Source organism: Lontra canadensis, unplaced genomic scaffold (genome assembly GCF_010015895.1).
Source record: "Lontra canadensis isolate GAN:19392208 unplaced genomic scaffold, GSC_riverotter_1.0 scaffold2, whole genome shotgun sequence".
Taxonomy (NCBI): Eukaryota; Metazoa; Chordata; class Mammalia; order Carnivora; family Mustelidae; genus Lontra; species Lontra canadensis.
In genome coordinates, this window is record NW_022630996.1 from 50,201,560 (window position 1) to 50,216,872 (window position 15,313).

The 15,313-nt window shown below is 38.2% G+C and overlaps 1 protein-coding gene across 1 annotated transcript in view; it reads right to left on the reverse strand.

Moving 5' to 3' along the window:
• Nucleotides 1-943: 943 nt before the first annotated feature.
• TSPAN13 (tetraspanin 13) overlaps nt 944-15,313 on the reverse strand; it is a 33,379-nt gene continuing 19,009 nt past the window's right edge. The window contains exons 2-6 of the mRNA XM_032873875.1: nt 10,528-10,695; nt 9,791-9,871; nt 8,598-8,711; nt 6,958-7,071; nt 944-2,015 (exon numbers count right to left, since the gene is read on the reverse strand). Coding sequence (XP_032729766.1) covers nt 1,941-2,015; nt 6,958-7,071; nt 8,598-8,711; nt 9,791-9,871; nt 10,528-10,695 — 552 coding nt within the window. The 3' untranslated portion in view covers nt 944-1,940. The remainder of the gene's footprint in view (nt 2,016-6,957; nt 7,072-8,597; nt 8,712-9,790; nt 9,872-10,527; nt 10,696-15,313) is intronic.

Sequence of the window (15,313 nt, forward strand, 5' to 3'; positions counted from 1 at the left end):
TCTTTAGCTAAAAATAGCATCTAATATGGTGTCTTGGGCCATCTAGGGGAATGATTCCATTTTGGCTAACATGTATACATGTTAGCAGATATGCATGCATGTTCATAAACCTGTTTTCCTCTTGTTAATCTCACTTGTATTGGACAGGGCCAAAGACAAGAACTCAGAAGAGTAAAGGGAAAATTATTTTTCCTCCCTTACTTTATCATGGGAATTGCACAATCGGGTTCTCTTGCAAGATCAGCCAGTCTTCTAGAGTCATGGACATGAAATGACCCCATAATACCCTAAAATTCTACAGATCAACCACTTGCCCTCTTTCTTGGCCTAAAACCCGCCATCATGACAATTACCAATAAAATACTACATTCTACATAGAATGCAAGACAAGAACTTAATAACTGTCAGTAACACGAAAGAACTTACATATCTTCGCCAAATAAATACAAATGACCTCTCTTCTAAAAAAACAGTTCTCGGGCACCTGGGTGGCTCAGTGGGTTAAAGCCTCTGCCTTCGGCTCAGTTCATGATCCCAGGGTCCTGGGATCGAGCCCCACATCGGGCTCTCTGCTCAGCAGGAAGCCTGCTTCCTCCTCTCTCTCTGCCTGCCTCTCTGCCTACTTGTGATCTCTGTCAAATAAATAAATAAATAAATAAATAAATAAAATCTTTTTTAAATAAATAAATAAATAAATAAATAAATAACAGTTCTCACTGTGGAGAAAATATTAAACGCTGAAACATTTCAAGAAAGAATTTGGGGAGGACTACTAGTAGACATTAGTGCTGGAAGTTCATTTCCGTAGCTGTATTATACATGGAAACAGCAGCACTCAGTTCTAGGCCAAAGGAAACAAAGCATTAAAGGAAAGAATTCCACTTAATCCATTTAGCAATTCTTTCATTACTTTCTTTTAATTGAAACATTCATACACGAGGGAAGGTTTCCATTCTTTAATTTTTTTAACATAATATACAGAACCACAATACTATTTCAATTTCAAATTATGGGAGCTTACATTCAAATACGCTTGGATTTGACAAGCTGCTATTACAATACTGAGAAAATTCATGAAAAAGGTATTTAACAATTGGTAAGATAAATATCTTTTTGCTACATGGGCCAATGCATTAATAGTAACTTGTTTAAAAATGCAGTCTTTTGGACCTCAAATTATTATAAAAGAATATGAAGATTATATAGTCATACTTTCTGAATTTCTCAGACCCATTCCATTTCAAAAGCTGAAGGCAAATGTTACACATCAGAACATTCATGAGATCATATCTGCTCTGTACTTACCTATAAAAATCAAAAACCAGACCATACTTTCCTAAGGACACAGCTATTTCTAGGCTACATTAGTGTAATCATAGAAGACTACTAGAACTAAATTATCACTTTTATGTTAACAATTTTCACAATACATCTTTCCTAAAAAGACAAAAAAAAAAAATGCAGGATTTTGGATTTCCCTTACTGAATTTAACATAATAGACTCTCATACTTTCTGGCTTTAATAAACTTCAACTCTTTTTTCCAACAGGAACTATCTACACAGCACAGTGCGACATACAATTAATTATTCCAGTGAGATGTATACTTAGATTTACAATATGATCAACACAATAGTGCCATACAAAGTTTTTCTGCAGGTAAAAATGCTAAGAAAGGCCACAGTGGACAGTGCCAGACACTGTGAATACAGTAGATTACAGGTACCACTGAGGATCAGAGGAGACCACAAGTTTCTAATTTTTTTCAGCAATGGGAAAAGAAAAACATTTAGAGAAACATAAGAGTAAAAATATATAATTCCACTGTCAATAATAATGTAACTTTTCAGATACTGCTTTCTTAAACAGGCAAATTAGTTGAACTTTAAGTTAGAGAAAGTGAACAAGATCCAAATACGAAAGATGTTTCTTGTTTTCTCATCAAAGGAATGCACTAGGATTAGCACGAGGATCTTTCTGGTTCCTGTATCTGTAGGTCAGCCAAACACCCAGGATCTGGAATGGAAGAAAGAAAAAAAGAAGAAAGAGAAAGTATCAGTGGTATCTGTTCTTCAGTTTATCAATACACAATCCGGAACTTCTGAAGCACTTGGCTTTCTTTGTTCAAAGAGGAAGAGAATTCTTTTTCCCTTGAAATTGCTAAAAGTAGCCCAAACTAAAGCCCTAAAAACAAGTAATATGAACACTAGCCCTCCAGAGATGTCTGTATCATAATCCCCAGCACCTGGGAATAGGTTACCTCACATGGTAACAAGAACCAGGCAGATGTGACTTGGTTAAAGCTGTTGAGACAGGGAGATCATATGGGTGGGTTCACTGATGTAGTCACAAGGGTCCTTATAAAAGAGAGCCAGGCAAAACAAAATCAGAGACATTGGGAAAAGATAAAATGATGTCAGAAGCAATAGGTAGCAGAGTCAGAGAGAAGACGTGGCATGGCTTCCTTGAAGATGGAGGACAAAGCCAGAAGAAGCTGCAAAAGTCAAGGACACAGCTTCTCGCAGAAAGCCTCCCGCAGAAGCCTGCCTTTCAGGCTTCTGACCCCTAGCAGTAGAAGATAATAAATTTGTGCTGCTTTAAGCAATTCCATTTGTGAATATTTGCTAGAGCTACAAGAGGAACTTTTACTGCTGAATTGTCTGCTGAAACACTGAATTGTCTGGATAGCTAAAATATCACATTATTTTGATAACTGAGAAACAAACCGGGTTCAGGAAAAATTCAGCAATAACGAAAACTCCACAATAACAAATTTTGCTAAAGCAGATCTTTAAAAAATACTCTAATTCCTACCTTTCTCAAGGCCTGGGGATCTCTCATTTTAGAAAAATACTGAGTTGTTACTGTTACTGTTTAGTACTTAGTATTTTTAGTACTTTAGTATTTAGTACTAAATACTGTTAGTATTTAGAAAAATACTGTTGTTACTGTTACTGAGTGGTTACTGTTACTGTGTTGTTTCCCACACTAGGTTCACCAAAGCGTTAACCAATACAATTTTTTTAAATTAAGAATGTATTCATTCTGTTTCCACTACCTCAAAGTTGATTTACTTAAAATAATCAAAAATTCTTTGAAAAAGATACAAAATTTTAATGTAACAAAATGAATTTCAAATTATACCTTCCACTTTAGATTTGTGCCAACTTTTCATCTAAATTTTGACTTCATAACTACCCATTAGCCCTTTAAGCTACTTCTAGAGAATTATGATCAATCCAAAATTTTCTTATTACCAGAGTAATAATCCCTGTGTTACTCTAAAATTCACAACTGGCACTGATTATAGTTATAACATGAAAGAGCTGATAGAACTATAGTTTGTGAGCGGAATCAAGGAAAGATAAGTCTAATTTAAGGAAGTGGAAAGTTTGGGGTGGAGTATATATAATGGGGGGAGTTACTTAATAAACACATAAAGGAGTACTTTGTGACAGGCTCTGTCGTTCACACTTTCCAATTCAAACAGTCCTCCCAAACACCATGGATGATGGGAACAGTATCCTCCTTTTACCAGCAAGGGAACTGAGGCAAATGAGGTTAAATAAGAGGGTAGTAGTCACACAGGTCATGAGGCCTAGAACCATGGTTCAAACCTACAATCTATATGCCCTCAGTCATATTTGGGGTTGTATGTGTAATCAATCTGACGTACTGAAGGTCAATCTCAGGTGAACATTCTACCCACCATGGCAACCAGGCTGGTTTTTACAACACAGAAACACTTGCACACCTGTTGTGGACAGCAACTCCTTGGACACCCCCACCCCCCTCCTAATCTGCACAAGCATCATTTCCTTCCCCCGCCTCAGAAACACAGGCACACAGGGAGAGAGTTTGGGTGAGAATTTTTTGAGCTTTTAAATAGTTTGATTATCAGCCCTGGATATAGGCCAATAGTGTAAGTTACAGGGAAAACAAAGCAACTAGGTAAATTAAATTAGACACTCATAATCTGAAGCCACATTTTACCAAAACTTCATTCCTCCGTTTCACCTGTAAGTGACAAAATAGGACTTTGTCCCATTGTTGAACCATGATCTCATCCCTCCCTCCCCAGGAGAGTCTGGAGGGGATGCCACACCCAAAATACAAAAAGATCAAAGTTAGATAACTAATGGATTTTAAGCTTACAAAGCTGGTTAAAATGATCTAAAAATTCTCAAGAGTAACTTTGACTAGAACTGATCATGAACTCCAGTGATCCTAGGACCTAGGCCTAGTATACAGCCCACTAAAGCATATAGTATATTACACAGAAATATGTGCAGTGAGCCTATACATTATTTTTATATTTATTTATTAAATTGTATGCTTATTTATTACATATAGAAAGGCAGAAAGTAATATGCCAAAATATAAACATTGGTTATTTTTCATTCATGTTAGTAAATCCATCTAAATTTTCATGTTCAAAATTTTCTGTATTTTCTAAAGTTTCTACAAAGAACATGTACTAACTTTAACTTGTTAAAAGTTATCACGTCTCAGCTATTTTTCAGATTCTAAATCAAAGCTTCTTTTATGGTTTAAATTTATTTTCAGCTATTATAAATATTTCAAAATCAATCTGTTTCACCAAGGAAAGGAAGTCATTAACTTCATCTCTCTGAGTCAGTGAACTACTGAATAAAACAAAAAATTAAAAAGTTAGTATACCTATAAAATATTCACTATCCAGAAAATATCAGGTTGGATAAATTATTATTAAAATCTCTAGCCACGTACGTAAAATATTAAAATATAGAGCAGGATTCCATGAAAGAACACCAAGTCTTCTTAGCTCTTAAGACACCTAAGACTCATGAGTTTATACTTTTTGTTTTTAAAGATTTTATTTATTTGAGAGAGAGAGCATAGGTGCATGTGAGGGGGGGCAGGGGCAGGGAGAGAGAGTAAGAGGGAGTGCAGGGCCAGACATGGGGCTTGATCCCATGACCCATGAGATCATGACCTGAGCCTCAATCAGAACAGACGTTGTTCAACTGACTGAAACACCCAGGCATGCCCCCATGAGTTTATATTCTTAAAAGAATTAATATTTTTTTAAAAACAGTAGGGGGAAGGATGAATACGCAGGACAGAGAAGATTTTTAGGGCAGTGAAAATATTCTGTATTATATTCTAATGATGGATACATGTCATTATATGTATGTTGAAATCCATAAAGTGTACCAAAGTCAACCCTAATGTAAACTATGGACCTTGAGTGATTATGATATGTCAATGCAGGTTCATCAGCTGCAACAAAAACACACTCTGTTGAGTAGTGGTGATAATGGGGGAGACCATGCCTATGTAAGGACAAAGGATATATGGGAAATTTCTGTAACCTTTCTCTCAATTTTGCTAAGGACTTAAAAGTGCTCTTAAAAAAAAAAAGTCCTTAGGAAAAAAAAAATAGGGACAACTGAAGGTAATGTAACCTGATGAGAAAGAAAGAAAAGAAAATGGAGCCGCTCAAAAGAATTAAATTCTCAAAATAAATGCCAAATATAAAAAGGAAGCCATGTGGCAAAATCTGGCTCACGGGCTATATGGAGATTGCTCATTCCGGTTTTTCTCCTATCTGTATTTTTAAGTTTTCATGAAAAAAAAAAAAATCGTACTTTTAAAAAGGAAATGAAGGAATAATGCACAGAATTGTTTTTAAACAGTACATCAATTTTCTTGAATTAATGTCACAACCAACCCACAAGTAAGACAGCTCTTTCATGAGAAAAAATGAAATGGAAAAAAAAAAAAAATGCTCAGGATAAGAAGAGATGTCAGGGGAGACTTCCTGTAAAAAATGAATATTAACTTTGGTTTTTATATCTACTTTCTTAATAACAACCAAATGTGAATTTTTCATTCTTAAGAGAAGAAAAGAAAACTGAAGAGAATAAAATATATTATACATATATATGTATCTATACTGTGCTGTATATTGACCTGACGTCATATCCATGTAGAGTGTATGCATAATCTACACAAATGCAGTCTACGCATTATATATACCACATTAAATTTTATTTTCTCCTGTTAATCAATCTCATGTCAGTCTGACTCTGTCCAGCTAGAAGGAACTTAAAGGGAAGAAAAAAGCGTTCCTTCCCACCCACTCTAATTTAACCAGCTCATTATTGAAGATCAATAAGCTGCCCCAAGGGTTTGCAGTTATAAACAATGAACATTCCTTTCTAGTCATTTAAATAGCCATAGGACGATCTCCATGAAATAAAGTGCTATAAATAGAATGTATGAATTTAAAAAATTTTAATTTTCATACATATTGTTAAGTCAGCTATCGCAAAAAAATCTGTAGATATTGAGAGTTTAATAAAGACACTGCAAACGGAATTAGCATTCCTCCAAAATTATAAAATAATGAGTGTGGTTTTGCTTACAGACACCTATATTATACATAAATGTATTAATCAATATGATAGATATTTTAACATAGTATCAATATACGTAATACAAGTAAGAAATTAATAATAGTGTTTACATGTAGTTTTTGGGAGATGGGCTTGAAAAGCCATTTTTCAAAGCATATCTTTCTAAGTATGTATGTGAGTGTGTTCTATACTATATATATTAAAGTGTGAATGTCTTACGTATTCCAAAATTAAATTTAGAATTATAATTTATCATACAACTCTAATAGGAGAGACTCTAGAAATAACCCAGCCTAAACCCATTTCATGTGTTCATTAAATTTTACGTAATTTAATAATCAAGCCTCCACCCTGTATAAAATTAATGCTAGATCTGTGGGGTCTTCTGATTTCAAGCCAGGGCTCCTCTGATTATAATACTAGTTCTCAACAAAGATATTTATCAATACATCCCCCAAATTAGGGGCCACGCTAAGGCAAAATGCCATGCCCTCTTGCCGTATAAAACAGAAAACCCCCTGACGAAAATGGAAAGATAGGGAATTATTTGCACATACCTCTGTAAAGCTGAAGAAGAGACCAATGCCCCCGACAAACCTCAAAACCTCTCCGGCGTATTTTCCTATTATTGGAGCACACGGTGAGCATGGGTGGCTGCTTTTGACACAGCTCTGTATCAATTTGGAAAAAAAAAAAAAAAAAAAAAAGAACTTTTATATCAAAGTGCAATTATGAAAAGCAGATAAACACTGAACCCACCTAAAAATGAGTGGCTGGAATATTATATCCAATCTGGGCCTGGGCTGTTTAGTAGCATCCTAAATTCTAAAATGGTTCCCACTGGGTGCCTGGGTGGCTCAGTGGGTTAAGCCTCTGCCTTCGGCTCAGGTCATGATCTCAGGGTCCTGGGATCGAGTCCCGCATCAGGCTCTCTGCTCGGCAGGGAGTCTGCTTCCTCCTCTCTCTCTCTGCCTGCCTCTTTGCCTGCTTATGATCTGTCAAATAAATAAAATCTTAAAAAATATATAAAATAAATAAAATGGTTCCTAAGTTTCCCAAGCCCAGTATACACACCTTGAATACCCCCTCAGAGCCCCCAGCTTTGAACATGGATGGGATTTGTGAATACGACAGTCACTCCCATCTTTAACATGTGGTTACACAAGACACCATCTATCTTAACAGAATGGAGCGATTCTCATGCTGACTTGGAGGCCGCCATGTTGTGAGATGGCTGTATAGTTAGAACCTGAGAGCAGCCTCCAGGAACTGAGGAAAACCCAGCAAGAAAAATGGGACTTCAGCACTACAACTACCAGAAACTGAATTTTGCCAATACCCGCTGAGCTTGGCAGACCCCCCCCGCCCCAGGCCTCGGATGAGATTATCCCTGGCCAACACCTTGATTTCACCCAGGTGAGATCTTAAGTGGAGAACCCAACGAAGCCATTCTCACGCTCCTGATCCATGGAAACTGAGAGAACACCTGGGTAGAATTCATGTGTCACACAGCACTAGAAAACTAATAATCCCACAAAAGAGGCCATGTTGAAAGGAAATCCAGCTCACGGCTCAGAGAGACGGTAATAGGAGTTTCCTGGAAATTTAAACACATGTACTTCCTAGGAGAGTCAAGCTCCAAATCTAGCCTCATATTGGGGTCTGTCCTGGGACAATAGTATGGCTCTAATTTGTCCATCGCTAGCTCAGCTCCCATGGAAACAGCATGAAGTTGTAATGGGGACAAGGGGAGGGAGGAAAGGGGTTAGTTCCATGTATCCTCCCCCCTGGGGATGTTTAACTGGTTAAAAAGCCCCCAAATTCAGGAAAGACCCTTCCTCCTACTACCCTGAGATGCTTCAAAACCAAGATATTTCTACAGCTCTTCTGCGCCTCTAAGGCTAATGTGGTCTTATTTTTCTTCCACAACTTGTTCTAGGAGGAATTGCATGGGAAGGAATTAGGGGCAAAGAACTGTGAGCATCTGTGTCTGGCAGGGCTCTGGGATACTTAGTACTCTCAGGAGTGGATATGAAAAGAGACAAATGACACACCAGTGTATATGGAATATAATATAGGTTCATGTAAAGCATTTTAAAAATACAACTCAGCGTCAGAAATTCCATTTTCTTCGTGTTAATCATTATTCCTCTGTATATAATACATCTCCAGAAAATATTTTATACTTTGTACTTACAGCCAGACAGGTGTCATTTGGGTTAAAACTTCGAAACCCACAGCAGTTTAAATTTCTCTGGATGTCATTTCGAGCACTTGCTGTATTGTTCCAACCCACTTCCAGAAGCTGACCCTGAAAAATGCATGTAATATATACACTGACATGTGTTATCCCTGCACAAAATGTATAGAGCTAGAGCCTGTAATTTTTAATACTGAGTGTACCTAAAATAAATGCTCTTCCTAAGATGATTAAAAGTTTTCAAAGGGTAATACCTAAATCTACAACAAAAATTAAAGTACATTGGGGGCACATGGGTGGCTCAGTGGGTTAAAGCCTCTGCCTTCGGCTCAGGTCATGATCCCACGGTCCTGGGATCGAGCCCCACTTCGGGCTCTGCTCAGCAGGGAGCGGGCTTCCCTTCCTCTCTCTCTGCCTGCCTTTCTGCCTACTTGTGATCTCTGTCTGTCAAATAAATAAATAAAATCTTTAAAAAAAAAAATTAAAGCACTGCTTCTATTCCAAGAGTGAAGAGTCTTCATTTTTACATGCCCTTTAAAAGCAGCACTTAGGGCGCCTGGGTGGCTCAGTGGGTTAAGCCGCTGCCTTCGGCTCAGGTCATGATCTCAGGGTCCTGGGATCGAGTCCCGCATCGGGCTCTCTGCTCAGCAGGGAGCCTGCTTCTCTCTCTCTCTCTCTCTCTGCCTGCCTCTGTGTCTACTTGTGATCTCTCTCTGTCAAATAAATAAATAAAATCTTAAAAAAAAAAAATAAAATAAAATAAAAGCAGCACTTAGTTCAAAAGATTCTAAGACTGAAACAAGACAAATTTTCAACTGTCCTAAACAAAACTGCATATTGTTTCACAAATTAAGAGTTCGGAAAGTGTAATTGCTAGAAAGGTATCACAAATGTTTCACTACGTGATAGTTGGAAAAGGCTGGGTGAAACATCTTTCAGCAGCGGTGCTTTTTACCCAGGGAAGGGAAAAATCTCACTTCAAGGATGCTGAAAAGTAGCAACACCTTATGGCATTTCAGGGCTCCAATCAGCCGCACTAATGCAATCGGGAACAGCAGATTCTAGCTGTCTCCAGTGAAATGCCATTCTGAGCGAAGAGGAGTTATCATATATTCCAATCATTTCTCCCTCGTTTTTCCTACACATACTGTGAGGTGTAATAAAATAAGAGAAAAAAAGTCTTTGCTTACCTGTTGCTCCTGGTTCAGGGCTAAGCAAGCACATGACACAGAAAACTGAACAATAAATACAAGTAAGAGAATAATCATGTACTGAGAATTCAAGTTAAGGTATTTCTCAACATTCTTACAGTAACAAAATAGAGGTACTGACAACTTTGGAATGTACTAGAAGGAATTCAACCAGGAAACAGAACAAATGGCACCTAGAAAGTTTACAAAGAATATACACAATTATTATTTTCACTAATATACTGTAGATAGTTCATAATAAAAATACTACTATTTAAAGGATAAAATATTAGAATTTCTTTTAGATTGAAATAAAAATCCTTACATGTATAAAATAAGAAATACGTATAGATAAATGTACTTAGGTTTTCTTAGTATTAAAATCTTAAAAAACAATCACTGAAATTCTCAACCACATACTAACCTTTTGGAAAGGGTCTAGAGGTCACTGAATCAGTTCAATTTAACTCTGAATTTGCAATGTATAAATAGGACTATAATTTGCAGAATACATTCTTCATGAGGTGAAAAGGAGAAAGCAGGAACATATACAGTAATCTTACCCTAAGAAATATTCCTAATGTTGGTGGAACAAATACGCATAGGGCATGCTAGGAGTTGCTCTCTGGCCATGACGTTCCTAATGAGAATTCCAAATCAGTGGCAGTTATCAGAAGAGTAAGCAATAAAAGGACAAACTCAACTGGGTTAAAAATTCTGCTTTTAAAAAAGGATACAAAAAAAAGCAACACCTGATGGTGCTTTACGGCTCCAATCAGCCCCACCAACGCAATCAGGAACAGGAAGATGCCCACGGCGATGACCACGCCGACCACCCGGAGGCTGGAAATCAACCCAAAACCAATGCCCCATGCCGCGATTCCAATGAGCAACAGACTGACCAACTACAAAGACAACCAAAAGGGCCAGGGATGGGATGGGGGCAAGGGGAAGAGAAGGATGGGAGGAAAACATCAATTTCTATAATAATACAAAGAACATTTTTCAGTATCTTACAAATGACTGCTCATACTCAATACCAGATTACACGCTAGATCTTAATAGATACTATTGTTTTAACAAAGTAAATTAATCCTCAGGCATGCTTTAAAATAAGTAATAATGAGCTATGAAATTGTTATGACGCCTCAGAGGTCATCTGGCTTACTAAGCCTAAATGATTTCTGCCTAAGCTTTTGCAATCATGGCGTAAGTGAGACTCCCAGATGCCAACACATCTCAGTCCAAAGTATTCATTTCTTCACATGGACATCACTTATGCTTCTTTCAAAACCAGTTGTGACCTTCTCTATGATGCTTTCCTCGTCTTCCATAAACTGTTCTTCAAAGTTGGTTCTATTGTTCCCCTTGTCACACTCTCATTCTGTTGCCAAGCCTGTCTCTCCTAGAAGACTAAGAGCGCCTTGAGAGGGGGGAACCATCTTCTCATCTGTCTCTATCCCCAGAACCAGCACAGAACCCAGGCCTTGCAAACAATCAAAAATTTCTCAAAGAATTGTTGAAAAAAATTGCTTTAGGTATCATCGTGTATCCTATTAGAATTCAGAGAGAGAGAGAGAAAGAGGTCATTAAAACTCTTTGGACAATGTAAGAGACTAGCTTTTTTTGAGTAAAGTGGTATATTGAGCAAGATAAAATTATTTTATACTCCATTTATTTATATACTTATGAAATAAAACCAACTGAAGAAGTAGAACACATGCCTGAAAATCAGCCATTACCTGTAATACACAAAGTTACAATCACTTCTTTGAAATAGCAAATGAAGAACACACCATGTAAATGTGATGTTGAACTGATATAAGATGAAGCTGAAACAGGTATGTGGGAGGGATGGGGGTTGGGGTTTGGGGCAGGAAGGAGGCCGTATCCTCTGAGAGTCAGCCATTTCCTGGAGCAAGGGGATAGCGTCATATACAGTAGGGAGGAATCAAAATACATAAAATACACTTCCTGGCATCAAGACCCAATAAACTTTGTTCTGAAAGATAAAATAAATCACCACTCACTCAAAAGGATTTTTACTCAAATATTTAATTTTTTATATATGAAATCATAGCTTAGGAACACAAATTCTAAATATCTTCATATCTAAAATGCCCTCCACGTGTACAGATACAAGTAAAACTGCTTAATATTGACAAAGAACACGTATTTGTATTTTTTAAAGCTTTTATTTATTTGAGAGAGAGAGAGCACAAGAGACCACAAGCAGGGGGAGTGGGAGGCAGAGGGAGAGGGAGAAGCAGACTCCCCACTGAGCAGGAAGCCTGATGCGGGGCTCAATATGGGACTCGATCCCTGGACTCTAGGATCATGACCAGAGCCGAAGGCAGACACTTAACCCACTGAGCCACCAGGCGCCCCACCTGTTTCTTATCACTTATGACAAAGCAGATCTAGAGAAGAAAGAAACTGTCTGTAGCATGCTAGAACCAAGTCACGGAGTTACACGGAGTTGCTGTTCTCCGCGGTACTGAGTACACACAGAAGTCTTTTGTTTTCAGAGGGAGAAGGAGAGGGAAGAAATTCTCAGAATCTTTGCCACCCAAAAATTGCCTGGTCCCTCTCATTTTCTGAAGTGCTCCTCATCAACAGGTCCATTTGCTTCTGGCTTGTTTTTCTCTTCTCACTCACCATCTTCTTATGGCTTCCAGCTATACTGGACTGAGAAAAAGTCCTCTGATCCATCACCAGCAAGCTTACTTCCGACTCCGTGGCATCCAAATACAGCATGTTTCCTTCCATGAGGGGTCAAAGAAGAGGTGAGAGGATGCGGGGACAGGCCTCCGCACTGCATCATGGGACCAAACACAGAAGGTGCTCTGCGTTCACAGCACATCAGAGCAATGCAATGTGCTCTATCCGTCAGGGTTCTTCTGAGAAGGAGATCTAACAGGATATATATTTAGAAGAAGAGATTTATTTTAAGGAATTGGCTCATGCATTTGTGGGGCCAGCATGTCCAAAATGTGTGGGAGGAAAGCAGCTTGATAATTCAGGCAGGTTTTCTCTGATACAGTCTGGAGGAAGAATTCTGTCTTCCTGAAGAAACCTCAGTCTTGGGATGCCTGGGTGGCTCAGTGGGTTAAGCCTCTGCCTTGGGCTCAGGTCATGATCTCGGGTCCTGGGATCGAGCCCCATATTGGGCTCTCTGCTCAGCAGGGAGCCTGCTTCCTCCTCTCTCTCTCTGCCTGCCTCTCTGCCTACTTGTGATCTCTCTATCAGATAAATAAATAAAATCTTTAAAAAAAAGAAAAGAAACCTCAGTTTTGGGGCACCTGGGTGACTCAGCTGGTTGAGCGTCTGCCTTCAGCTCCGGTCATGATACAGGGTCCTGGAATTGAGCCCCACATCAGGCTCCCTGCTCAGTGGGGAGTCTGCTTCTCCTTCTCCCTCTGCCCCTCCTTCCTGCTCCTGCCCTCGCTCACACGCTCTCTTTCCAGTAAATAAAATCTTCTAAAAAAAAAAAAAAAAAGGAGAGCCTGTCTTTGTTCTTAAGTTTTTCCACAGACTGGGTAAGGCAGACCACAATGGGAGTAATCTGCTAAACTTAAAGTTAATTGAGTGTAAAGGTTAAGTCTAAAACAATGCCTTCAAATCAGTAGCTACACTAGCATTCAACCAGACAAACATTCAGCACCATGGCCTGGCCAAATTGACAGATAAAATAAACCAGTGCACGTGCAAACTTCAATTCTTGGGTTTGATGCCTATTTCCCAATTCAATTAAATTTGGGAGCAGGATTGTCACTCTCTATTTCTTTATTTGAGTCTTAGAGTCAAAAAGATCAGAAGCATGAATAATATGATAGTTATAATTCTTTTAACCCCATAGTTTCAAAAAATCCTTTTGGAAGTCTACCAAATCCTTCCTATATTAATGAAATTCTTACAAGTCCAAATAACCAACAACAAAGTGACTACTGCCCACTGTACACCCAAAGCCAGAGACAAGATATCCCTACTAGAACAAAGGTTAGCAAATTTTCTCTATATAAGCCTAGATAGTGATCATCTGTCCGCGTGGATCACACGGTCTCTGCCACAACTAGTCGATTTTGCAACTCTAACACAAAAGCAGCAGTAAACCAATGAGCAGAGCCGTGTTCCAATAACACTTCATTTACAGACACTGAAATTGAAATTCACGTAATTTTCACGTGCACCAAATACTATTCTTCCTATGATTTTTTTAATCATTTAAAACTTTAAAGCCCTTCTTTGTTGGCAGGCTATCCAATAACAAGCAGTGGAATGGATATGACCCATGAGCCATAGTTTGCTGACCCTTGCTCTAGGAGTCAGGGTAGCAGAGACTAAAACGTTAAAATGGGATGAATAATTGCCTTACCGGATATTTTTACAAGATGGGTCCGAGGATGGAACAATAATCCAAAAAATCTAGATAAATAGAATAGGTCAGAGGCTGCAAAGAAATAGTAAAGGAGCAGGTAATGGGCTGAAAAAAAATGACTATACTGTAAATACTACATTATACAACAAAAGAATAGGATATAAATATTCTATTATTTATAATAAACATATAATAATATTTATAAAACATTTCATAAATATTATTTTATATGGCAAAAGATGTGACTAAATTAAAAAATCTTAAAAAGAGGAGTTTATCCTGGCTTATCAGGTAGACCTTAAATGTCATCACAAGTATCTTTATAAGAGAGGCAGAAGGAGACACACAGAGAGGAGACGGCCACGTAATGACAGAGGCAGAGGGTGGCATGGCTCGAAGTCAAGGAATGCCCTCAGCCACCTGAAGATAGAAGAGGCAAGGAACAGATTCTCCCCTGGGGCTCTCAGAGAGAGTGCAACCATGATGACACCTTCGTTTTGGACTTCTGGTCTCCTAAACTGTGGGAATAAATTTCTATTGTGTTTAAGCTGCCATGTTTGTGGTAATTCATCCAAGAAACCCTAGGAAACTAACACAGAACAGTTTGCACAGTGGGCACTGGACAAGTAAGGAATCTCCGTTTTACAGAAAGCTGCCTGCTATTTTACCACTAGTGGAATCCTACCATGCGGCTGGAGTGAAGTATTCAGGTATCCTTGTCAGCACCCTCCTAGAAGAACAAATGCTGTATTTATAGCTTCAGCATCTCAACAAAATGTGAAAAATGTCTTCTGCTCTGTCAGTTACCAACTTACAGGGTCATTAATAATAAGAATATTTTCCCTTTTGAAAAACAACATCTACAACTAAAAGAGAGGAATACTCTTCCAGGTCTCAGATTAGGCATTATGCTATTATTGAGAACATTATCTAGAACATTCACAAATATCTCCGCTCAGATTTTTCTTTTCTAAGTAGGGGAAGAAAGGGGCTACTCCCATCAGTAGACCTCTCTGTCAAAAGTACTTTTCACCAAATTCACTCTGCTGTGTCTCTCACATAGGCATCAATCCATCCCTATCGCTAATACAAAGTGCTCCTTCTTGAAAAACACTGAAGAGAGTTTATCAGCATGTCACTTTACA